At 42.4% G+C, this 27,410-nt stretch overlaps 1 protein-coding gene and 1 pseudogene across 9 annotated transcripts in view; both read left to right on the top strand.

Moving 5' to 3' along the window:
• The window catches only part of arnt2 (aryl-hydrocarbon receptor nuclear translocator 2), a 576,442-nt gene that overhangs the window by 70,690 nt on the left and 478,342 nt on the right, over positions 1–27,410 (top strand). For 7 of the 9 annotated variants that reach the window (XR_011587457.1, XR_011587456.1, XM_070858690.1 and 4 more), the window contains exons 2-4: positions 6,263–6,310; positions 15,700–15,913; positions 25,306–25,519. Coding sequence is in view for 7 of the 9 variants with exons in the window: in XM_070858690.1 (XP_070714791.1) it covers positions 6,263–6,310; positions 15,700–15,913; positions 25,306–25,519 (476 nt within the window). In the remaining 2 variants the exon portion in view is untranslated. Of the gene's footprint in view, positions 1–6,262; positions 6,311–12,855; positions 12,899–15,699; positions 15,914–25,305; positions 25,520–27,410 lie in introns of all 9 variants that reach the window. The other 2 variants (XM_070858694.1, XM_070858691.1) reach the window with 2 other exon arrangements.
• LOC139228168 (V-type proton ATPase subunit G 1 pseudogene) lies at positions 23,410–23,762 on the top strand (annotated as a pseudogene).

Genomic DNA, 27,410 nt, shown 5'->3' with positions numbered 1-27,410 from the left:
GTTTCATTCCATCAGTCTGGGTTGAATTTGAATCCAGGTCCTATAGTTGACAAGGCTGTGCCTAACCCAGTGCTCCATGAACATCCGCATCCTCAAGGATGGTGGAGCTCAGCACGAGTGTGAAAAACAAGGCTGAAGTGTTTGCAACCATCTTCAGCCAGAAGTGCCGAGTGGATGATCCATCAAGGTCCTGAGGTCCCCACCATCATAGATGCAAGTCTTCAGCCAATTCGATTCTCTCCACGTGATAACTTTGAAAGTGGATAAGTCCCCAGGCTCGGATGAAATGTATCTCAGGCTGTTAAGCGAAGCAAAAGAGGAAATAGCAGAGACTTTGACCATCATTTTCCAATCCTCTCTGGCTTCAGGTGTGGTGCCAGAGGACTGGAGGGCTGCTAATGTGGTACCTTTGTTTAAGAAGGGAGAAAACAATAGACCGAGAAACTACAGGTCAGTCAACCTAATTTCAGTGGTGGGAAAATTATTGGAAAAATTCCCGAAGGACAGGATAAATCTACATTTAGAAAGATACAGATTAATCAAGTACAGTCAGCACGGATTTGTTAAGGGAAGGTCACGTCTGACTAACTTGATTGAATTTTTTGACCAGGAGGGTCGATGAGGGCAGTGCGTTTGATGTAGTGTATATGGGTTTTAGCAAAGCTTTTGATAAGGTCCCACATGACAGACTGGTCACGAAAGTAAAAGCCCATGGGATCCAGGGCAAAGTGACAAGTTGGATCCAAAATTGGCTCAGAGGCAGGAAGCAAAAGGTAATGGTTGATGGGTGTTTTTGTGACTGGTAGGATGTTTCCAGTGGGATTTCACAGAGCTCAGTACTAGGTCCCTTGCTTTTTGTGGTATACATCAATGATCTAGACTTGAAAATAGCGGGTATGATTAAGGAGTTTGCAGATGATACTAAAATAGGCTGCGTGATTGATCATGAAGAAGAAAGCTGTGGACTGCAGGAAGATATCAATCAATTGGTCAGGTGGGCAGAACAGTGGCAAATTGAATTTAATCCAGAGAAGTGTGAGGTAATGCATTTGGGGAGGGCTAACAAGGAAAGGGAATACACATTAAATGGTAGGACATTGTGTAGAGGAACAAAGGGACCTTGGAGTGCATGTCCACAGATCCCTGAAGGTTGCAGGCCAGGTAGATAAGGTGGTTAAGAAGACATACAGAATACTTGCCTTTATTAGCTGAGGCAAAGAATACAAGAACGGAGGTGGGAGGGAGGGCGGGGTTATGCTTGAACTGTATAAAACATTGGTTAGGCCACAGCTGGAGTACTGCGTGCAGTTCTGGTCACAGCATTACAGGAAGGACGTGATTGCACTGAAGAGGGTAGAGGAGATTTATGAGGGTGTTGTCGGGAGTGGAGAATCTTAGTTATAAGGACAGATTGGATAGGCTGGGTTTGTTTTCTTTGGAACAGTGGAAGCTGAGAGGAGACCTCATTGAGGTGTATAAAATTGAGGGGCAGAGATAGAGTGGATAGAAAGAGCCGATTTCCCTTAGCAGAGAGGTCAACAACCAGGGGGCATAAATTTAAAGTAATTGGTAGAAGGTATAGAGGGGATATGAGGGGAAATATCTTCTCCCAGAGGGTGGTGGGGGTCTGGAACTCACTGCCTGAAAGGGTGGTAGAGACAGAAACCCTCACCACATTTAAGAAGTGCTGTAACCTACAGGGCTACGGACCGAGAGCTGGAAAGTGGGATTAGGCTGGATAGCCTTTTGTTGGCCGGCGCGGACACGATGGGCCGAAATGGCCTCCTTCCGTGCTGTAAACTTCTATGATTCTATATCAAGAAATGGCTGAGCGCACTGGGTACAGCAAAGCTATGGGCCCCGACAACATCCCAGCTGTACTGAGGACTTTTGGTCTAGAACTAGCCATGCCTCAAGCCAAGCTGTTCCAGTACAGCTACAACACTGGCATCTTCCCAACTGGAAAATTGCCCAGGTTTTCCCTATCCATAAAAATCAGGACAAAGCTAATTCTGCCAATTACCGCCCCATCAACCTCCTCAATATCAGCAAAGTGATGGAAGATGTCATTGACAGTGCCATGAAGAGGCTCTTATCAATAAACTGCTAACGGATGCTCAGTTTGGGTTTCGATGGGATCACTCTGTTCCAGACCTTATTGCAACCTTAGTCCAAACATGGACAAAAGAGTTGAATTGGTGAGGTGAGAGTGAATGCCCTTGACATAAAGGCAGCATTTGACTGAGTATGGTATCTCATAGTCCGAGTAAAATTGAAGTCAATGGGAATCGGGGAAAACGCTCCACTGGCTGGAGTCATACCTAGCACAAAGGAAGCTAGTTGCAGTTGTTGGGAGGCCAATCATTTCAGCCCCAGGACATCACTGCAGGAGTTCCTCAGGACAGTTTCCTAGGCCCAACCTAGGGACACTGCTGATTGCGCAGTGTTCCACTCCATGCATAATTCCTCAGATATTGAAGCACTCCATGCCTGCATGCAGCAAGACCTGGACAATATCGAGTCTTGGGCTGATAAGTGGCGAATTATATTTGTGCCACACATGTCAGGCAATGACTATCTCCCACAGCCGAGAGTCTAACCATCTCCCCTTGACATTCAATAGCATTAGCATCGTCGAATCCTATGGGGGTCACCATTGGCCAGAAACTTAACTGGACCAGCTACATAAATACTGTGCCAAAAGAGCAGGTCAGAGGCTGGGTATTCTGCGGCGAGTGACTCACGACCTGACTTCCCAAAGCCTTTCCACCATCTACAAGGCATAATTCTGGAGTGTGATGGAACACTCTCCACTTGCCTAAATGAGCGCAGCTCCAACACTCAAGAAGCTCAACACCATTTCCAAGAAAAGGAACCCGCTTGATCGGCACCCCATCCACCTCTTTAAACATTCACACCCTCCACCACTGACTCAACGTGGCTGCAGTGTGTACCATCTACCAAATGCACTGCAGCAACTCGCCAAGGCTTCTTTGACAGCACCCCCTAAACCCGCGACCTCTACCACCTAGAAGGACAAGGGCAGCAGGCGCGTGGGAACACTATCACCTGCGATTTCCCCTCCCAAGTCGCACACCATCCTGACTTGGAAATATATCGCCATTCCTTCATTGTTGGTGGGCCAAAATCCTGGAACTCCCTCCCTAACCGCACTGTAGGAGCACCTTCCCCACAAGGGTTGCAGTGGTTCAAGAAGGCGGCTCACCCACCTCCTCGAGGACAATTAGGGATGGGCAATAAATGCTGGCCTTGCCAGCGATGCTCACATCCCGTGATTTAATAAATATAGTATCAACAAAATTAGCACTCTATTAGAAGGATTCTGACTTGTGTTCACCCACTCTAGTGGTTCCATGTAACTTACTAGGGAAAATGAATGTGGTGGTGGGGGGTGGTGAAAGGTCACGTGCATACACTAGAATCATTTTTGCACTTTGCAGCCCTAGAACATTTATCATATATACACATTTGTGCTCACTCCACAACTCCATTCATCACAATGCACATCCATCTTCACAACAAGTCAGGCCCCTTACTGTGTATGCATTTGATCGCCTGATCCATACCTAATGTGACCTCAAATATGGGACTGTCTGAGTACACTGAATGTTCAGAGCTGTTCTGGTTCTATTTCTGCAACGGGAGGATATTCTGCAAACTTGTGCTAACTAATGTGTGTTTAAATGTTTAGATCATAAATGTTTTTTTTCCAAACCCTGTTTTTCACCATTGTCATTATAATCTTTGGTAAGTTTATATTCTAATAATTATACTGTTTTATTTTTGATTAAACTGATCAAAACCTGTAATCGATATGCACTACAATGTATATTAATGAGATACATATCATGGCCACTGTTTTTAATTGGTATAGCAGGCACTGAATTTAAATCTGAATTAGTCTTAGCTTACATACACATTTGGCTTTTCATCTACAAATTGACTTTTTTAGTACTGAATATGAATTTCTTAAAGGGTTTGACTGGGTGGAGGCTGGGAGGATGTTTCCCCGCTGGAGAATTTAGAACGAAGGTACGTAGTCTCAGGATAAGGGGCCAGCCATTTAGGACTGAGATGATAAATATCTTCACTCAGAGGGTTGTGAATCTTTGGAATTCTCTATCCCAGGGGGCTGTGGATGCCCTGTCATTGAGTATATTCAAGACTGAGATCGATAAATGTTTGGATACTAAGGGAATTGAGGGATACGGGGATAGTGCGAGAAGATGGAGTCGAGGTTTAAGATCAGCCATGCATGATCTTATTAAATAGCGGTGCAGGCTCGAAGCGCCGAATGGCCTACTCCTGCTCCATTAGTCACTTTTCTCATTTAAATTCAAGCTATAGATAATTTCACAAAACCAAGATTTTAAATAATTGAATTGTATATAAATTGTATTTTTGAAGATAACAAAATCCGCCAAGCTTAAAAAGCAGCATGTTGTTGTAAGGGGGTCACATTTAATGTTTGTGTTCATGATGCTGGAAGTGTGAGAAATATGGGTGCAGTTTATAACTTGTGCTTAAAATGTTTCATTAAATGCTCGAGGTATTTTCATTGCCTTGTAAATAATTGATTTAAAAATTCTAGTGAATCATGTCGATATTGGGTTAACACTCATGCTAGTCTAAGCATGACCTTTTCTTTAAACTGCTGAAAACACAACTTTTCAGACTAAATCTAATTGCAAAGTGCAAGCAGATGAGCATAAACCACAGTGTCTCGTGGGATTTTTGTTGCTCAAAGTCAAAGCAACATTGCATGTTTTTTCTGTTGTACACTATCCGAAAGGCAACTGATAGCCAGAAAAAGGTTCAACATTTTCTTATATATTTAGAATATCTCTATGTACATAAGATCATAAGAAATAGGAGCAGGAGTAGGCCATACGGTCCCTCGAGCGTGCTCCGCCATTTAATACGATCATGGCTGATCCGATCATGGACTCGGCTCCACTTCCCTGCCCGCTCCCCATAACCCCATAATCTCTTATCGGTTAAGAAACTGTCTATCTCTGTCTTAAATTTATTCAATGTCCCAGCTTCCACAGCTCTCTAAGGCAGCGAATTCCACAGATTTACAACCCCCTAAGAGAAGAAATTCCTCCTCATCTCAGTTTTAAATGGGCGACCTATTCTAAGATTATGCCCCCTAGTTCTAGTCTCTCATATCAGTGGAAACATCCTCTCTTCATCCACCTTGTCAAGTCCCCTCATAATCTTACACGTTTCGATAAGATCACCTCTCATTCTTCTGAATTCCAAAGAGTAGAGGCCCAACCTACTCGACCTTTCCTCATAAGTCAAACCCCTTCATCTCCAGAATCAACCTAGTGAACCTTCTCTGAACTGCCTCCACAGCAAGTATATCCTTTTGTTAATATGGAAACCAAAACTGTACGCAGTATTCCAGGTGTGGCCTCACCAATACCCTGTATAGCTGTAGCAAAACTTCCCTGCTTTTATACTCCATCCCTTTTGCAATAAAGGCCAAGATTCCATTGGCCTTCCTGATCACTTGCTGTACCTGCATACAATCCTTTTGTGTTTCATGCACAAGTACCCCCAGGTCCCATTGTGCTGCAGCACTTTGCAATATTTCTCCATTTAAATAATAACTTAATAACTTGCTCTTTGATTTTTTTCTGCCAAAGTGCATGACCTCACACTTTCCAACATTATACTCCATCAGCTAAATTTTTGCCCACGCACTTAGCCTGTCTGTCCTTTTGCAGATTTTTTGTGTCCTCACACATTGCTTTTCCTCCCATCTTTGTATTGTCAGCAAACTTGGCTACGTTACACTCTATGTAAACTATTGAATTCAAACTCCTTATATAACTAGAACATTGCCTCAATATTTATTGTAGCACTAATGTAGTTACAAATGAGTGTACTATCCTGGGTGGGCTAAAGTTATTCAACTATTAAATGACTACAACGTAGTTCTCCAGTAATAAACATACTGCTGTTTCTCATTTGTTTCTAAAACGATTTTATGATTTTTAACCAATTCAAAATATCTGCCATGCTAGCTAAAGTATAAGTTTCAAATCGTGCGCCTTTACCCCCGCATGACTGAAATTGTATGGTATGAAATGGCATAAGAATGTAAATAAAGAGTATAAAAAGATAATTCTATTCACCGAGCCAGTATCTGGTAATTAGATATGTTACAATTCTTTGCTCTATTTAGTATTTCATGGATTGAAAATTTTGATTGAAATATATTTTTCCTCAGACTGGAATTTGACGATGAAGATGGAGAAGGGCCTAGCAAATTTTCAAGGTGAGTGAGTTAGGAGTTAGTGCGTTGGGACTAGGGGCATTGAAGCATTTGCTCCGGAATTCCTAAACTGAATTGCCCTGTACATCGTGTGTCACTTTACTGGTATTTGATCTAAAATGGCAAACTGTTTTGGTATAAAATGGCCTTTGTTTACCATGGTCACCAAGTGGTCTGGATCGCATAAAGATGTAGCAACAGTTAATAAACAGAAAAGATTTGCCGAACACGTGACCGTGTCCCTTTGCAGTTTTTGGGGGTTGAAGATAACATATTTGTATATATTTTGATTTTGTGAAATGTAATTTCGAAATCAAGAAAATCAAAAGAATATGCAGCACAGGAAATGAGTAAGAACTAATTCAGTAAACTCTGAAATGAGGCATCACTTGGTGCATAGTGTTTAGTCCAGGCCAAAAAGAAAGGGGTCACTTTAAAGTTGTGGTTGGGGGCTGAAGATGAGACCGTGGCTGCCGGATAACAGATTTACACTCCTATCCATTTATCCCTGATTTCCTACTTATTTGTGGTGATAATCTTGAACTCCCTTATCTACACTCGCCAACTTGCACTGAGATATCTGTGTTTTACAGAGTGGTGGGTGACGAGAGTACCGGGCACGAGGGAGAAAGGGAAAAGCAGGATTAAGAGCACAGTCACGGAAAAAGATCTTTGAGAGTTTTTGAAGGCAGGGAGAGAAGCCTTGTGGAGGGTGTTTGTTCTTGAGCATGCAGAGCCATTGAATAAAACCATCTTTTGAAGTGATCAGCGGCAGCAATTTGCTCTATTGCATCTTTAACATATTAAAATGTCCCAAGACGCATCACAGGAACCTTATCAAACAAAATTTGACACCGAGCCACATAAGGCGGTATTAGGACATCTCTACCTCTTCTCCTCTTAAGACGCTCCTCAAAATCTCTCTGTAACTAGGGTTAGGGAGGGAATTTTAGAGCTTAGAGCATAGGACAGTGGTGGGCAAAATACGGCCATATCCGGCCCGCCAAGTCATTCTTTCTGGCCCGCTGGATGGGACAGAACTAGACCGTGAGCCGGAACTTAAGCTGCACATTCGTCTGTCCACTTTCACTTCTCATGGGTTAGAGACAGACCCGAACTGCAGCCAAGGAAAAAACAGTAATACCTGTACTTCATTCAAATTAATAATTTGCAAAAGCGATTCTGCCTGACCTGATCTTAAAAGGAACCGTTCCGCAATTCTGGGCCCCAATGGTGGACATCTGTACCCAGAATGCACTGAGTACTTGAATATGCCCCATCCATTATAGAGTGGAGTCATGGCTGCTCATCTCCAAAACACTTTTACCGAAGAAAGTAACTGGTACTGCATCTTTCGTCTCCTGGTATCCAGAGTACGACGGCAGGGGAGTTCTCATCTGCCACCAATTGGGATGGCATTAGTAATCTTTGCAGAGGGGCATAAGGATGCCTCAGGTGGGGAATTGATGCTGACACAGACTCGAAAGAGATACCACCACATTTTCAACTTTTATCTTTGATTCATTTCTAAGCAGTATTGAATATATGTTGTGTTTGTAAGATGGCATCTGAATTTATGTTTATGCAATAGAAACATAGAAACATAGAAAATAGGTGCAGGAGTAGGCCATTCGGCCCTTCTAGCCTGCACCACCATTCAATGAGTCCATGGCTGAACATGCAACTTCAGTATCCCATTCCTGCTTTCTCACCATACCCCTTGATTCCCCTAGTAGTAAGTACTTCATCTAACTCCTTTTTGAATATATTTAGTGAATTGGCCTCAACAACTTTCTGTGGTAGAGAATTCCACAGGTTCACCACTCTCTGGGTGAAGAAATTCCTCCTCATCTCGGTCCTAAATGGTTTACCCCTTATCCTTAGACTGTGTCCCCTGGTTCTGGACTTCCCCAACATTGGGAACATTCTTCCTGCATCTAACCTGTCTAACCCCGTCAGAATTTTAAACGTTTCTATGAGGTCCCCTCTCATTCTTCTGAACTCCAGTGAATACAAGCCCAGTTGATCCAGTCTTTCTTGATAGGTCAGTCCCGCCATCCCGGGAATCAGTCTGGTGAACCTTCGCTGCACTCCCTCAATAGCAAGAATGTCCTTTCTCAGGTTAGGAGACCAAAACTGTACACAATACTCCAGGTGTGGCCTCACCAAGGCTCTGTACAACTGTAGCAACACCTCCCTGCCCCTGTACTCAAATCCCCTTGCTATGAAAGCCAACATGCCATTTGCTTTCTTAACCGCCTGCTGTACCTGCATGCCAACCTTCAATGACTGATGTACCATGACACCCAGGTCTCGTTGCACCTCCCCTTTTCCTAATCTGTCACCATTCAGATAATAGTCTGTGTCTCTGTTTCTACCACCAAAGTGGATAACCTCACATTTATCCACATTATACTTCATCTGCCATGCATTTGCCCACTCACCTAACCTATCCAAGTCGCTCTGCAGCCTCATAGCATCCTCCTCGCAGCTCACACTGTCACCCAACTTAGTGTCATCCGCAAATTTGGAGATACTACATTTAATCCCCTCGTCTAAATCATTAATATACAGTGTAAACAGCTGGGGCCCCAGCACAGAACCTTGCGGTACCCCACTAGTCACTGCCTGCCATTCTGAAAAGTCCCCATTTACTCCTACTCTTTGCTTCCTGTCTGACAACCAGTTCTCAATCCATGTCAGCACACTACCCCCAATCCCATGTGCTTTAACTTTGCACATTAATCTCTTGTGTGGGACCTTGTCGAAAGCCTTCTGAAAGTCCAAATATACCACATCAACTGGTTCTCCCTTGTCCACTCTACTGGAAACATCCTCAAAAAATTCCAGAAGATTTGTCAAGCATGATTTCCCTTTCACAAATCCATGCTGACTTGGACCTATCATATCACCTCTTTCCAAATGCACTGCTATGACATCCTTAATAATTGATTCCATCATTTTACCCACTACCGATGTCAGGCTGACCGGTCTATAATTCCCTGTTATCTCTCTCCCTCCTTTTTTAAAAAGTGGGGTTACATTGGCTACCCTCCACTCCATAGGAACTGATCCAGAGTCAATGGAATGTTGGAAAATGACTCAATGCATCCAAGGCCACCTCCTTAAGTACTCTGGGATGCAGTCCATCAGGCCCTGGGGATTTATCGGCCTTCAATCCCATCAATTTCCCCAACACAATTTCCCGACTAATAAGGATTTCCCTCAGTTCCTCCTCCTTACTAGACCCTCCGACCCCTTTTATATCCGGAAGGTTGTTTGTGTCCTCCTCAGTGAATACCGAACCAAAGTACTTGTTCAATTGGTCTGCCATTTCTTTGTTCCCCGTTATGACTTCCCCTGATTCTGACTGCAGGCGACCTACGTTTGTCTTTACTAACCTTTTTCTCTTTACATATCTTGTTTATGTTTATGCAATATTTCCTCTAATTTTTTTTTTGCGCGTGATCCCTGTGGCCGACAACTATGCAGCCGCGCATGCGCAGTATCTTTCCCAGCGGCAAGAGCTGGGGATCGGTCTGCGTTGGACCACACGATTGGTGGAACTTTGGTGGGTGGCACTCAGCAGCTCACCAAAACTTGTTAAATGGCCCTCCAGCCCAAATAATTGCCCACCCCTAGCATAGGCAGCTGAAGAGACAACTGCCAATGGTAGAATGATGAAAATCAGGGATGCACAAGAGGCCAGAATTGGAGCAGCGCGGAGATCTCAGATGGTTGTAGAGCTGAAGGAGTTTACAGATATGGGGTGGGGTGAGGCTGTGGAGGGATTTGAAAACAAGGATGAGAATTTTAAAATCTAGGGGTTGCCGGACCATGAGCCAATGTAGGTCATCGAGCACTGGTGATGGGTGAACGGGACTTGATGTGAATTAGGATATGGGCAGCAGAGCTTTTGATGAGCTCAAGTTTACATAGGGCACAAGGTAGGAGGCCGGCCAGAAGAGAATTGGAATAGTTAAATTTAGAGGTAACAAAGGCATGGGTGAGGGTTTCAGCAGCAGATGAGCTGAGGCAGGGATGGAGATGGTGATGTTACAGAGGTGGAAGTAAGTGGTGATTTGAGAGGATATGGGGCCTTAAGCTCAGCTCGGGGTCAAATAGGACGCTAAGATTGTGAACAGTCTGGACAGTGGCCAAGGACAGGGATGGATTTGGTGGCTGGGGAATGAACTTTGTGACAGGGAATGAAGACAATGGCTTGTGTCTTCCCAATATTTAATTGGAGGAAATTACTTCTCATCCAACAGTACATGTCGGACAAGCAGTGTGACAAATCGGAGGAGGTGGAGAGGTCGAGAGAGGTGTTGGTGAGGTAGAGTTTGGTGTCGTCAGCATACATGTGAAATCTGAAGTCATATTTTTGATGATGTCGCCGAAGGGCAACAAGTAGATAAGAAATAGGAGGGTTCCAAGGATAGATCCGTGGGGGCTTCAGAGGTAGCAGTGCCGGAGTGGGTTTGCCTTTTGGTGGTAGAGATGGATGATATGAAGATGAAAGATCATCATAAATAGGAGCAGGTGTGGGCCATACGGCCTCTTGAATTTGCTCCATGATTCAATAAGATCATGGCTGATCTTCTAGCTCAACTCCACTTTGCTGCCCTAGTACCATATCCCTTGTTTCCCTTAGTGTCCAAGAATCTATTGATCTCAGTCTTGAACATACTCAACAACTGAGAATCCACAACCCTCTGGGGTAGAGAATTCCAAAGATTCACAACCGTCTGAGTGAAGTCCTTTCTCCTCATCTCTGTCCTAAATGGCTGCCCCTTATCCTGAGACTATGTCCCCTAGCAACTAGGAGAAACAGCCTCTGACCCTGTCAAGCCTTCTAAGAGTTTCACACGTTTCAATGCGATCACCTCATTCTTCTAAACTCTAGTAAATATCAGCCCATTCTACTCAATTTCTCTTCATAGGACATCCCAGGAATCAACCTAGTGATTGTTACACTGCCTCTGAGGCAATCTTAGTGTGGAGGAGAAAGCTGAGCTCCAGGTTAAGTTGGATGTCAAGGTTCCGTTCCTCTGGGCTTATCGTGAGATTGCAGCGGGAGAGGCTGATGGAGTTGAGGCTGGAAGCACATGGGTATTTTCTGGAGCGATTGAGAATGGCTTTAGTTTCGTCAATATTTAGGTGGAGGAAGTTTTGGTTCATCCAGTTCTTAATGTCGGAAAAGGTGTTGGGAGTGTGGAAACAGTTCTTAGATTAATGGAAGAAGCAGAGAGATAAAGCTGAGTGTAATCTGTGTCGATGTGAACGTTGACCCCATTCTTCGGATGATGTTGAGGGGGTTGCATGTGAAGAGCAGGGGACAAAGATGGAACCTTGAGACACACACGTTGGCCTTTCAGGCATTGGAAGAGACGACAATGGAAGCTTAAAATGCTTCAATAAGATTAACAACTTTAAGTCCTAGGATCTATTCCCGAAGTTTTTCTCAAAGTGCATTCCCTTTATCTAGGCTCTTATGTCAGCATAGTGGAACCCATTTGAACAAAAATATATTCCACTTAAGTGAATATAATCTAAGTGCAGAGATCCTTTTCTGATTTCTCCCTATATTTGTATTAGCAAATTTGACCAGTATACAGATGGTTATGTTATGTTCTTATGTATCCACATCATTAATGTAGTTTAGAAACAACAAGGATTAAAGCACTGAAGTCTTGAGATTCCCTTTAACACCTTGTCCTGGTTTATGTTACACCTGTTATGAGTGTGCTGTTTCCTAGCTTTTAATTAGATTTTTATTCAGTCCAGTGTTCCAACTCTATTTTCAATTTAATTTGCTATTTGTTGAAGCTTTCTGAAGATCTAAATAAACAACTTAAATAAGTAAACAATTACAGATTATGCATAATTAACCTGATCTACTCTAGCATATGCCTTTATTACCTCAATACAGTTTACAATGGCCTGGAATTTCCTCTTAGCTGCCCTCATTTCACCACCGTAAGTTCCCCGGAGATGCAATGGAAACCCCGTTGACGACTTCCGATGAAGTTAGATGTGGAGTGGGACCAGCTCTGAGGAAATTCAGAGTCATGGTTAACAAAATAAGCTAGTTCTGATTTGCAACTGTGAATATTTTTTATCTTCAAATTGTAATTAGCTCCTTAAAGGAAACAATTAAATATTGTTAATCTTAATTTAAAAATGTTACACAGGGTACTACATATATTCAGGACACTAAACAAAATAGGGAGTTTTTGAATCACTGCAGTTGTTGTAAAGTGGAATGTGCTCCCAGGTCTTTGCATATCTTGCTCAATTATTGACCACAAGGAGGTGTATAAGTGCAGACACATCGATGAATCTCTTGAATGTATTAACTGTTTCACTTTATTATTCTGTGACCTTTGTTACCATAATGTGTATGATATTCTTCAGAGTTAGTTTCTAATTCTAAGTACTGTATCATTGAGCCCATCTTTTAGTGGTGTCATGCAGTGCTAATTCTCGCTAACGTACGGAGAGGTTTTTTAGCTCCTTTTGAATTGACTGCCCTATTTTGTTTATAGGTATGCTGATCTGACCCCCTGATGATAAAGAAAAAAGTGCAAGGTAGGAGTAACCCTAATGGGTTTAGCAGCGGGCCAGAGCAAGGTGTTTCGTCCTCTTCCCACAATACCAACTTGCTCTTTCTAGCGTAGCGTTGATTTTGCTTCAGGTCAGATGATGACCAGAGAGCTGATGACAAGAAAAACGGGACAGGGTAGGAAAAAGCAAAAAGTTCCCAAAGCAACTTTTGTACCATCTGTTCTTGAATCTTGTTCACGAGCCAGCGTTTTTTTTTTATAAATAAGAAACACACAGCAGTTGTTTTCATGTAAATTAATAATTTCAGTATATTGCAAAGATAGGCATAGTAACCATCATATGATTAAGGCTTATTCAATGTTCTGTCATGTTGATTTTTGCCTTTAATTGTTGCGAGATATAAATGTGATGATTATATGTATTGAATTATCTTTGTGCTCTAATAGAACCTGATTATGTTTCCTTTAAAGGGGTAAAGAAGTACAGTACTATCGGTGTTTCTGTGAGCATATAACTTGAGGAATTTTGGTGCCTAGGTTGATGTATTGTTGAGTTCACTGTGGAATCTGATCCTTTGATGGAATATCATGCAGTGTCACTTTTCATAATGTATAGAGATATGATATTACTTCATGTGTAGCATGCAGATTTTGGTGTATTGAGTTGGGTTACCTGTCAGAGATTTTATGTGTTCATTGCAATAACTTCCTGATCTCCAGTGATTATCTTGAACTGAATATCCCCAAAAACATTTTGATAAATTTTTAGTGTAGATTCCAGATGTAAATGTTGCAAACAACCACACTCATTACATCAGCTTGACTCAGTCACTATCACACATACTTCTGAGTCAAAGCTTTGTGGATTCAAGGCCCACTCCAAGGCATGAGCACATAGTGTAGGCTGACTTCTCAGTTACAGTACTGATGGAGTGCTACATTGCCAGAAGTCCTTTGAATGTTGTTAAACCGAGGTTTTGTCCACCTGTCCCTATGGTTCAGGCAGCATCATTGGAAGAGGAGCAGGGAGTTTTCCTGATAGCCAACATTCCTCCCTTAAACTATTCCACCAAAAATATTATTTTGTCATTCCTCTTGTTGCTTTTTTGTGGACATTTTGCTGTGTGCAAAATGTTTTTCCTACATAACAGTCGCAACATTCAGTCATTCATTATACTTGAAGCTGTTTGAGAGATGTGCTGCTATATAAATTCAGGTTTTTGTTTACCTCCTTTCATGAACTGCTCTCTAAGCAAGGGTTTGCATTTTTTAAATTCGCCATTTGGTTTAATTTTTGAGGTGGTTTACAATACTGTACTAAAAATGAAATCGTTTAAACATGCGCACCGAAGGTGCCGTGTATTGCCTATCTGTTGAGTTATAGACTGTTGCCATCAATGACAGCCATCACAGTCCAATGCACATTCGATTTTCCTGAAGAAAATTCGGTTTGTCTCACAGAATAATCTGATATAAAAATTAAAATATCATGTAATTTAAAAAAAATAACAGTTCCTAGGATTTGTTTTGGTGGAAGGCCAGTGCAATGTAAAAGTAAACCAGTTCAATCTAGGATGTGTTTCGAGTTCAATTGTTGAAATAAATGGAAGAGTATGTAGTGCGCATTTGTCGGTATTTTTGTAAAATGGTAAACGGTTGTGCGGAATTATGAAAATCAATAATTGTTTGCTTTTTTAAATTATGTTGTTTACATGCTTCATTTATATAGGGAATTAGGCATTATGAAGTAAGTACATAAGAAATATGCAAATACTTTTTAGAATGAATTAATGACTTGAATTTCAGTTACACAATTTTGTGAAGTGCTTTTCATGTTTGAGAAAAACAAATCGAACTCAGTGGTCAGATACAAATTTCAGAGCTGCCATAGATATTATCACAGATCATTGGTACAAGTTACTCCCATAAGTGGACCTCATGCCACTTACAGTCTGGAGTTAACTTGCAATACCCAATATCTATCTATCTGTATGATAGAGTAAAGCAGGGGATGAAAAAATGTGTCCTCCTTGTCATACAAACTGGGCAGTGTGTACTTGTACACGCATTCTCCCCAATCTTTCAGTAGGTGGCACTGATGAGCCCTCTGGTAAGACAATGCAGATGATAAATCAAGAAGCTGGTTTATTCTGCAGCGTGGCTGAACAGAAGTAGCAATTCTAGACTCTTTACCAACTAAAACGCTTCCTGTAACAATGCAAAACAAAAAAGAATACACTGTAGTATCCCGAATAGCAAATGGAATATTCACTTTTAGTTTTATCTTCTCGTGGGTTAGCTTTTAGCTGGGTAAGCTGAGCCGCTCAGAATTCCCAGGACAGGCCAAGCCCTGCTTTCTAGCAGCTTTCATTCGACCTGGCTGACCCCCTTCCATTTTTTTTCTCACTTTTCTGTTGATTCTGACCCCAGGAAGCAGAAGCTTGCCAGATCACCCTGGCAACTACCCCTGCTGAGCTCCAGTGAATTGAGTCATCTCAACTAGGATAGGAGTGACTGATGACTGAAATGTCAAAACTAACTTTCATTGTCTGGAGCATGCTGGTTGTAACATACTGGATATAAGTTTTAATCGATATATCCAAGCCCTGCTGGCCTCTTAATTTAATCTTTTGAGAGCTCACTTTAACTCAGCATTTTTAATATGTATTACACCAAGGCCCTTCCATGGCAGTGTAGTCAGAAACCCCAAAACGTGGCAGTGTCACAGGAAATCATTTACTGTCAGCTGTAACTGGATTGTTTTCCATTTTCTGTTTTTCCTTTATTAGCTTATCAATACTATAATTGATACTTTGTTATCTGCAGAGAGAATCACAGTGAAATTGAGAGACGGCGCCGAAACAAGATGACTGCCTACATCACCGAATTGTCTGACATGGTGCCAACGTGCAGTGCTTTAGCACGCAAGCCTGATAAGCTGACCATTCTTCGCATGGCTGTGTCTCATATGAAGTCTTTAAGGGGAACAGGAAATACTTCCACTGATGGTGCCTACAAGCCTTCGTTCCTAACAGAAAAGGTTAGTGTTAGGATTAGAAATTCTATGAAAAGTTGGGGATGAATCTTGAAGCTACTAAGAGAACAACCATTATTGACTCTTCACACACTTGAATCTAGTCCTCTGTATCTGTTTAGTTAGGCACAATGCAAACTGAGCATAGCATGCTTTTCACATTCTATCACTTCAGTTAGAATTACATTTAGTATTTTATGAAATGAAAACAGTGGACTGCCAAGAAGGTCCCACGTTCTATTCCTGGTAGTGATGAGTTGCTGATCTCATGCAGGGTCCCAAAGAATGATGAATGGAGGCGCCAATGTGGCCAACTGTATCAAACACTGCAGAAAGGTTGAGAAGAATAAGCAGGGATAGTGTGTCACAGTTTTTTATTTTTATTCGTTCCTGGGATGTGGGCGTCGCTAGCAATGCCAGCATTTATTACCCATTCCTAATTTCCCTTGAAAAGGTGGTGGTGAGCCACCTTCTTGAACCACTGCAGTCCTTGTGAAGGTGCTCCCACAGTGCTGTTGGGAGGGAGTTCCAGGATTTTGACCTAGCGACGATGAAGGAATGGCGATAAACTTCCAAGTCAGTGCGGTGTGTGACTTGGAGGGGAACTTGGAGGTGATGGTGTTTCCATGCGCCTGCTGCCCTTGTCCTTCTAGATGTTAGAGGTAGTCATCCCTATGGAGCGTGACATTGGCCAGGACTGCCATAGTCCTGTGAGAAGAGCAGAAACTGGGATGGAGGGATTTGAACGAAGGGTTTGTGATTGGTGGGTATGTAGCTGGTAGGCAAATGGCACCTACAGATTGTGGCCTCCACACGCTGCTGCAGTGGACTGGCACAGGGTCACACCATTGAGCAGCTTTTTTCAGTTTGCCTTGATGTTGTGATCCAGGACGCTGTGTGACCAGCTTCAGTCGCAAGCACTAAGGGCCTGCCCTACTTCCGAGTTTTAGTTTCTCCATGTATTCTATCTCACATTTATTTTGGCTTCTGCTGTTTAATTATTTGGTATTCTTTGTCATCAATTCAAACTGGTTCAGTAAAAAATATTCTTCATCTTGTAGGAGAAGTATTCACCCTGAACACACTGCAGGCATTTGGGGAAAGTTAGAAGGGAAATCCATGCATGCCGGGATATCCTGAGTACTGCTAAACGTGCTAGGGCAGCACGTATTTCTCATTAAAACTCTGCTGCGGTCCGTGAACAGGATCTGACAGAGAAGCAGACCAACACCCTGACTGATGTGCCAATGTGCTTGGATAGATGGCTTAACAGCCCTCGAGAGAACCCTGACGATGTCAGGAAAGGAGTCTCCTTTATCATGATTTGTGTGGCCCACCAATGGCAGGGAAACACTTAATAGAAGGCCTGTCCTTTGTGAAACTAATGGGATACGAGCAGTTCTAGTTTCTGATGTGTGTCTGTCCAATTGAATGACATCTTGCAAAAAGGTCTAAGTGATTTGAGTGGATGATTTTTACTGGTCATGTCCCGTAGTGGAATTTCCTTTAGGATCACTAAAGTATGCAAAGTCATTGCTAGGCAACTTCTATGTGGTTTGGGCAAAGATGGAGCAAGGTTTTACAGAGAGTTGCAGTGAGCTTAAGGTATCTTTAAATGCTTAAAGCGAGCTTTGATTAAACAGCTCTTAGAGAGAGCTGGATGGTTAAGAATGGTTTATTTTTTAATCAAACAAAAATAAAGATCCTGTAAAGTTCATCACAGGTGTTGAGTTTAGTCTCTAAACGCGGAGAAAAGTGCAGTAAAACAGTGCAGAAAAATAAGCTGAGGGAGAAGATGACAACCACAGAAAGAAGTCACTGACCATGCTGCAGGTGTCCCCAGCGGTGAGGTCTGAGCATCCCAGAGGATGGCAGAACAGCTCAGTGTCAGCAGTCAACCAACTCTGAAGGAAGAGTTTGAGTCGAGGGACATCCTTAATACCTGTTGAATAAGTTTAACTTTGATATGTCCTCCGTAATCTTGACCCTTATAACTTATACTTAAAATCTAGCTAATGTTGAGATATTGTGAAGCACTTCAGTTAATCTTGCGCCTGTGATTTAGATTCTATTGATTGATATTAAATATCATTTTCTTTACTGTAATCGTCAATATCTACCTTTGTGGTGTTGCTAATTGTGTTGTAGAGATTTGTAAAATAAAGAAGTGGTAATTAATGCATTTCTGTCCTATTTGGTCTTTGATAACTTTGGACAAGTTATTCTTCACTCATTGCCATAATGTGGCCTTGCTATAATTGATTTGGCTTGGCTAACTATTGATATCACTTGGACTGGGCAATGAGAGAGAGTCCAAATGCAAGCTAAGCATTTTAACTTGGTAAAACCCTCATGAATGGTGGCGCCCAATGAAAATTTCCTGTGTGTATATGTTAGGAAAAAGGGGGCAGGGACTAATGGAGCTCACATTGGAATTTCCAATATAATATTTCAATATATGTGCTCATTCATGATTTTCATCTCATCATTGTCATTTTTAAAGCTTTTTCAAAGAAATATATATCTTATAATGGTCACGCATGGCATTGTACTTAACTCTGTTAAATTCTAAAGTGCACTCTCACTCCCCAGCGGTCAGTTATTTTCTTCGATGCCGCTGTACATGGCAGTGTCTGTACTTGCAATGTCTGCCTGGGCTTTACATTGCAGGGGGAAAGGCATCCTGAAAGAAGTCAGAAATTCCATTCACACAACCAGCTTATTCCTATCTTCGCTTTGTCCCAGCCATGAAGCAGTTAACACTGTATATCATCACCTTCACACTTCCATACTAATCACGCCCACTGCAATGTCTTTGAATTCGCTGTTAGTGCTTAAAATTGGCTCCTGCTGCTCGAGTTGGGATCTAACTTATGCAGTCTCCTCAACTGGTTCTCTAGACAAGTTGGTTGAGACCTTTTTTGTCTTGAACCCAGGATCATGGGAGTCTCCAGCTGGCTAGTAGCAGGACATCTCGGTGGAAAACAAAATGTTCCACCAGTGCCAGCAAACAGAAGGTTTGAGAATGGCTACTACTTTGGGGGACTGGCTCTCCAAACTGTTTATGGTCTCTGCTGGCACAGTGCACTTTTGGGAAGACCGTTTCTGTTGGTGAAGCATAGTTTGTAGCATTTTTTACACCTGTCCGCTATGGCTCAGTTGGCAGCACTCTTGCCTCTGAGTCAGAAGGCTGTGGGTTCAAGTCCCATTCCAGGGACAGGCGCACATAATCCAGCTAACACTTCGGTGCAATACTGATGGTGGCTGCACTGTCATATCAAACGTTAAACCGAAGCCCCGTCTGCTCTCTCAGATGAATGTAAAAGATCCCATGGCGCTATTTGAAGAGGAGTAGGGGACTTTCCCTCCCCTGTGTCCTGGATAGCATTTATCTCTCAACCAACATCACTAAAATAGATTATCTGACCATTCTTTCATTGTTGATTGTGGGACCTTGCTGTTTGCAAATTGGCTGCCACATTACTTCAAAAGTAATTTGTTGGGCTGTAAACTGCTTTGGGACGTCCTGAGGTCGTGAAAGGCGCTATGTAAATGCAAGTTCTTTTTTTCTATCACTTTATAACGTGTTAGGCATCTCTGAGCGCAATCCATTCTAAAGGTGAGTTCCACAGTGGTTTGGCAAGTGATGCTATGCTCATCCATTACATAGAGTCTACAGTACAGAAACAGGCCATTCGGCTCAACTGGTCTATGCCTGTATTCATGCTCCACATGAGCCTTCTCCAATCCCTCTTCATCTAACCCTATCCTTGCTCCTTCGTGTTTATCAAACTTCCCTTTAAATGTATCTTTGCTACTCGTCCCAGCTACTCCCTTGTAGTAGCGAGTTCGACAACCTCACCATTCTCTGGCTAAAGAAGTTTCTCCCGAATTACTTTATTTATTAGTGATTATGGTCCCTAGTTTTGGTGTCTTCCACAAATGGAAACAAGTTCTCTACATCTACCCTATCAAACCACTAATTAGAAACCTCTATCAGGTCACCCCTCAGTCTTCTCTCTCCTAAAGAAAAGAGACCCGGCCTCTTTAGTGTTTCCTAATAGGTATAACCTCTCAGTTCTGGTATCATCCTTGTAAATATTTTTTGCACCTTCTCCAGTGCCTCCATATCTATTTATAATGGAAACCAGAACTGTGCACAGTACTCCCAAGTGTGGTGTAACATAACTTTCCTTCTAGAAACAAACCCCAGTGCTTAGTTTGCTTCTTTGTATATTTGTATATCTATACCCCTACATCCCTTTGCTCCTCGACCTCATTTAGACTATTATCCTAGCAGTGTGTTGCCTCCTTATTCTTACAACCAAAATGTAATGCCTGCTTTGGTCGGACATGTTGAGCGTTACTATGGGTCACTTATGCCACCTGTCGTTTCTATGGTCCGTTCCATGTCCTTTTAACTCCTGGCATCCATTCTTGAGAAGGCATGGACTCAGATGCCCCCCCCCCCCTCCCCCCCCCTGAATTTTAGCTATTTCTGTTTGAGGTTTGATCAGCTCACTTCCACAATTCAGAAAATCCTGCTAACCTAGCCACTGGTGCAGCCTCTCAGGAACTTCTGACTTGAACTGTTCCACAGGTTGGAATCATAGAATAGTACCGCACAGAAGGAAGCCATTCGGCCCATCACATCTGCGGCAACTTTTTCGAGGAGCAATCCAGTTAGTCCCACTCCCCACTCTTTCCCCATATCCCTGCAATTTTTTTTCCTTCAATTATTTATCCAATTCCCTTTTAAAGTTGCTGTTGAATCTGTTTGCGCCACCCTTTCTGCGCATTCCAAATCCTAACAAAGTTTTTCCTCATGTTTCCTCTGGTTCTTTTGCCAAATCTGTGCCCTCTGATTATTGATCCTTCAACCACTGGAAACCATTTCTCTTCATTCACTCGTATCTAAATCCTTCGTGATTTTAAGCACCTCTATCAAATCTTCTCTGCTCTAAGGGAACAATCCCAGTTTCTCCAAGTAACCGTAATTCCTCATCCCTGGATCCATTGTAGTAAATCTCTTTTGTACCCTCTCCAAAGCCTTCACATTATTCCTAATGTGTGATGCCCAGAATACTCCAGCTGAGGCCAAACTAGTGCTTTATATAGGTTTAGCATAACTTATTGGCTTTTGCACCCCATGCCTCTTATTTATAAAGCCCAGGATCCCATTTGCTTTAATAATTGCTTTGTTAACCTGTTCTGTCACCTTTAAAGTTTTGTGCACAAACACCTCCAGTCTCTCTGTTCTTGCACCCCACCTTAAAACTGTTGTTTCTGAGGAAATTGCAATGTAGATTCCCTATCCCCTCTCCCCCACCTCTGGAGAACAAATTGGAGCTCAAGTCTGGTGAAGATGATAATGAAATGCCAGGTTTCATTGACCCAATGCCACAGGATCAGGTGGCAAGACTTTTCAATGTGTTGTTGGTCAGGGTATCTCAGAGTCTGAATATGCTGATTCTGGAGAATTTTGCTCCAGGGAATTGAAAGTAGGAACTTGCTTTTATATAGCACCTTATCAAGTTTCCCAACCAATGAATTATTTTTCAAAGGCAGTCGCTGTTGTGAATGCAAGTGCTTTTAACCATTTATGCATGGCAAGGTCTGATTACTAGTGAGTTGAGTGACGAGTTAACCTGTTTTCTGGTGGACGAATGTTGGCCATGACATTGGGAGAATACTCTGCTCTTCCTTGAATTGTATAACGGAATTTTTTATGTCTACCTGAACAGGCTGATGGAGCTTGGTTTAATGTTTGATCTGAAACCCATCACCTTCAACAATGCAGCCCTCCCTCAGTACTGCACTGAGGTGGTCTGCTTAGATTACAGGCTGAAGGGCTGGAGTGGGGCTTGAATCCACAACTTATAAACTATGAGATTTCCATATCGTAAGTAGATAAACTTTTTGTCAAAATGATGGGACAGCTGAGACCTGTTGCCTCCAATTCCTGTGCCATGTGGGAACTCCTGGATAACCACGTGTTCCGGGAGTTCCTCCAGTTGTTCGAACTCGGGCTCAGGGTTTCCGAGCTTGAGGAGCGGCTGGGGTCACTGCAGGGCAGACGGGAGGCAGAGAATTTCCTGAAATGCACATTCCAGGAGGTGGTCACCCTGCAGCTACAGAGAATTTAGGAGAATAATATGGATAGCCATCTGGCAGGGTAGGAAGAGATGGGCAGTGCAGAAATCCTTTGGGAGTGTGATAGTCACAAACCGGTTTTCAGCACTGATACCGGTGAAGGGGCGACACCTTGGGTGTGCTGTCCAGGGCACATCCATGGCACTGTGGAGCAAATTACTGCATGGGGCGGGGATGTGTGCACTGCAAAGTGTAGAAATGCAGAAATCATAGGGTATTTGATAGTCAGGAGGATAGACGGGAGCTTCTGCAACCACCGACGTGAATCCTGCATAGTGTGTTGCCTCCCTGGTGCCAGGGTAAAGGGCATCACTGAATAGGTGCATTGTATACCATGTGACTTGTTAAATGCATAATTTGCTACAATCTAGCAATAGGAAGTCCAAAGGGTCCATGAAAAGTTGTTCCATTGCTCCTTAGTAGGTGTTCTTGAAATGGGATTGTAAATATCTTCACCACACATTGTATGGACTTGGCAGGTATGGGGACTTGGCAGGTTGGTGCTGGAATTCCTGTTTCTCTGCACATGCCTTAATTTTGGTTCTGAGGGCCATTTTATCGGCCTTCAGTGGTATGAAAGATTGCCTATCTTGTAGGGTTGTCATTTTTGAAAGCACATCCTTTAGATATCTGTTTGCTACTCTGATTTTACAGGTGGGACAAAATTAATTTAAAAAGTGCTTTTGAGAAAGATGCACCAGTGGAGATCGTTATATTTTGGGCAGGAGCGACATTGCCACATAGGGGGCACCTCCGACATGTTGATGTCACAAAATGTCTTAAATGGAAGATTGTCTCTAATTTTTTCAAGAACATTGTGATCTGGTGTTTGTCCATTAAGATGTTATGTAGAAGAAGCTCTTTTGAGCAATGGAAAAAAGTTCCTACAATGCAGATGATCCATCTTATTGGGGGCCTTGGAGTGTACATTTTGCACCCAAGGGGGCATGTTAAAGTATTAAAATTACCATCTTAATGAGTAGAAGTTGAGTGTACCTGGGCAGACATTAGCAAGAAGCAAGGCTTCAGGACCCCCAGTGGAACTGATGCAGCTTACCACCACAGAGCACTGGTTGGTAGGCTTCTTGCTGCGTTTCAATGTGAGGACCACCCTGCTTGGGATATTGTAGTGCTTTCTGGAGCCGAGTGGGAAGAGTCCTGGCCTCCAGTGATAGCTGCATGCTTCCAGATTTTGTTAATCAGCAGCTTGGCTTATTAATCGATTGTGCCCTGCGATACTGCAGACCGTCCCGGCTTACCAAGTTGGAAGTGCCTTGGTTCAAATGATCCATTGCTCGGCCTGTCACCTTGGAGCTGACTTGCATCAAAGAGCGCAGGAAGAGCGGGCAATGGCGAGTCAGTCACAGGGCATTCAGCAGCTGCTGCAGGCTGAGAAACGGGCGGCCAAGAAAGTGGCCGAGGCCTGCAAGTGAAAGAACCGTAGATTGAAGCAAGCAAAAGAGGAAGCTCAGGCTGAGATTGAGCAGTTGTGTCTACAGAGAGAAAGGTAATTTAAAGCGAAGGAAAATGCTGCACTTGGCTCACATGGGAATTCAGCAACTGAAGTAGACAGACACCCATGAGAAAATTGATCATTGTGGCAAATTATGAGCAGCACAAGGAAAAAGTCTTGAATAACCTCCTTACCTTGATCTGTGACATAAAACCAGAAATTCATGTAAACTTCCGCATTAATGGTTAGAACTGGAATGTAGTTTTCCATTAAACAATACCAAACTACCATTGGGATATTTTGTGATATTACCATGGTTATGCAAACTCTTATTTGTGCAGCATTTTTACTTAATAAAATCTGCATCAGATGAATTTGAAAAAAAAAGAGCCTTCACTTGCACCACTAAATGTAGGAGCTCTGGTAAAAGTGCACATGATCACGAGCAGACTAAAACTTGTAACTATCAAACTTGTAATTGATTGTTCACTCTCCACCTCCACAAAAAGGGGCAAAAATTCAGAAGCGTTTAGTCTTGAAGACAAACATATATTTACTTAGATTTGTTATGCCTGGAAAGTTGCTCCTGCTAAAGATCCACGAGATTCTGAACCCTACTCACATTAAGCCACTTGTATCTGACGGCTGATTCTGAAGATCTTGAAAGGATATGCATTTTTGTAGTTAATATTTTTCCAATTGTGTTTGGGAAAAGAAGGATCTTTAGCAAGTTGATTTTTTTCCCCCATGTGTTTCAACAGGGTTACACTGAATGCCTGGTGTACACCATCCCCACCAATTCCTACCACAGGAGTTGCTTGTACATTGCAGCTTTGTTTTAAAGGGACCGTCAGAAAATGTGGCCTGTGAGGTACTTGCTGGATTTGAGCATCGTGTGACAAGCATATAATTTGGGGATTAAAAAGCTCTACACAATTGGAGAAATTGAGGACTTGAATTGCAGCTTTTGTTTAAGGACATGTGAAATCTATTGAAACGTGTCTTCAATACAAGAACATAAGAAATTGGAGCAGGAGTAGGTCATACGGCCAACATTCCCTTTCAGTTGTGTGGGTGCGTGGCACTCTGCAGCTCCAGCACAGATAGCTCACCAGCTTTCAAATAGGAGAAAGCACACATCCGCGGCACTTTGTGAGCCGGGGCCGCACACCAAAAATAATTTAAAGGGAACATTGCTCATGGCCCCTTGAGCCTGCACCGCTATTCAATAAGATCATGGCTGATCTTCTACATCAACTCCACTTTCTCGCCCTATCCCCTTTTCACTTGATTCCCTTAGTGCCCAAGAATCATTCATTCTCAATCTTGAATATGCTCAATGACTGAGTATCCACAGCCCCCCTGGGGTAGAGAATTCCAAAGATTCACAACCCTCTGAGCAAAGAAATTTGTTCTCATCTCAGTCCTAAATGACTGCCCCCCTTATCCTGAGACTGTGCCCCCTGGGTGTACACTCTCCAGCCCGGGGAAACAGCCTCTCGGCATCTACTCTGTCAAAACCTCTTCACAATTTTATATGTTTCAATGAAATCACCTCTCATTCTTCTAAGCTCCAGAGAGTATAGGCTCATTCTACTCAATCTCTCCTCATAGGACAACCCCCTCATCCCAGAGATCAGTCTAGTGATTCTCTAATCTGTGTATGATCGAGAATAAATTAGTAGTTTATGGTGGGTTATAACAGAAATGGTTGGAATTATACAACCAACTAGGTATTGTGGAATGTTTTATCTTTCTGCATTTTAACACACATTTTTCCTTCTCTTTCAAGGAGTTGAAGCATCTTATTTTGGAGGCAGCAGATGGATTCCTTTTTGTAGCTGCATCGGAGACTGGGAGAGTCATCTATGTTTCAGACTCTGTTACACCTGTTTTAAACCACCCACAGTCGGAATGGTTTGGAAGCACCTTGTATGATCAGGTTCATCCAGACGATGTGGAGAAACTCCGAGAGCAGCTATCTACATCAGAAAGTTCCATGACCGGTGAGCATTTTGTCTGGCAATGAAAGACTGACATGTCTGAGAATATAAAGACCGCTTGAAAATTAGTAGATAACTATTAGAACTGCATTGCCTCCAGTCAAGTACTATTTCAGCCCTATGTTCCGCCAACAAATGACTGTGATTATAAATAGATAACACTGAATGTTTATTTAGAAATCTAATGAAATTTAAAAGCGAATCTAATACATGGAATGACTGAGAATGGTTGACATTTGAGCTTTGTCTACACCTTGAATCTCAATCCATTAGTTCACAAAGGTCTTTCGCAAGGCTGAGAGCTGCACTCATTCTGGGTAAATCATTCTATTGTTTAGTCAAAGAACAAGAGCCCCGATTTTAATCTTCCCCTTCCCGTCGGTTCAGCCGCCTGTTTTATACCCTGTCCAATTTTACACAATGAAGTTAATAAAGAGTAAAATCGGGTGTAAAACGGAGATCCCACTGGGCGGCTTAGGATAAAATTGGGGCTATGTGTTTTTTTTTTTACCCACGTATTCTAATGTCACCTGCACCATTCACTATTCGTCTAAGCTAGATGGTAAATAGGCTATTGTTTGACTATCAGTAAATGTGATTATTTGTGCTGCTTAAATTGATACTATCTTACCTGATCCTTCAGACTTTACCATGCCCTCAAGCTTATCTCTAATAAAAACAAGTTCAGCTCTGAGAGTCTTTCCTTCTAAATGTAGAGCTTTCAGTTACAGAATTACCCTGGAATCATCATCAGAGGAACAGTGGCTTTATGTAGGAGAGATGCTCAAAGTTAAAGACAGAAAGACTTGCATTTATATCGTGCCTTTCATGACCTCAGGACTCCCCAAAATGCTTGTGGTGCAGGCTCGAAGGGCTGAATGGCCTACTCCTGCACCTATTTTCTATGTTTACAGCCAAGGAAGTACCTTTGAATTGTAGTCACTGTTGTAATGTAGGAGCGTTGTACACAATATTGTAAAAGTGGCAGGAGGTAATGGACAAACTTTGAGGCAATAATCCAGGACAAAATGAATTGTCATTTTGAAAAGTATGGACTAATAAATGAAATTCAGCACGGATTTGTTAAAGTCAAATCTTGTTTGACTAACTTGGTTGCGTTCTTTGAGGTAGCTGAGAGTGTTGATGAGGGTAGTGTGGTTGATGTTCCGTATATGGACTTTCAAAAGATGTTTGACATAGTACCACAATGGACTTGTTAGCAAAATTAATGCCCGTGGGATTAAAGGGACCGTGGTAGCATGGATACAAAATTGGCTAAGAGACAGAAAGCAAAGAGTAGTGGTGAATGGTTATCAGACTGGAGGGCAGGATACAGTGATGTACGCCAGGAGTTGGTATAAGGACCACTGCACTTTTTGATATATATTATTGACTTATACTGGGCATTATTTTAAAGTTTGCAGATGATACGAAATTCGGATATGTCGTAAAAAATTGAGGAAAGCAACAGACTTCAGCAGGAAATAAGCAGATTAGTAAAATGGGCAGCACATAGATAAAATTTTACGCAGAGAAGTGTGAAGTGATACATTTTGGTAGGTAGAATGAGAAGAGGCAATATGATCTAAATGGTACCATTTTAAAGGGGGTGCAGGAACAAAGAGACCTTGTTCGGTCGGTCGGTACATACATTTTTGAAGGTGGCAGGACAAGTTGAGAAGGTTGTTTTTAAAAAAAAACAGCACATGGGATCCTTGGCTTTATAAACAGAGGCACAGAGTACAAAAGCAGGAAGTTATGCTAAACCTTTATAAAACACTGGTTAAGCTTCAGCTGAAGTATTGTGTTCAATCCTGGCCACCAGACTTTAGGAAGGGTGTCAAGGCCTTGGAGAGAGGGCAAGAGAGATTTACTAGAATGGTACCAGCGATGA

This window comes from Pristiophorus japonicus, chromosome 17, assembly GCF_044704955.1.
Source record: "Pristiophorus japonicus isolate sPriJap1 chromosome 17, sPriJap1.hap1, whole genome shotgun sequence".
Taxonomy (NCBI): Eukaryota; Metazoa; Chordata; class Chondrichthyes; family Pristiophoridae; genus Pristiophorus; species Pristiophorus japonicus.
The sequence above is the reverse complement of the archived record's forward strand: the minus strand, read 5'-3'. Positions and strand labels throughout refer to the sequence as shown.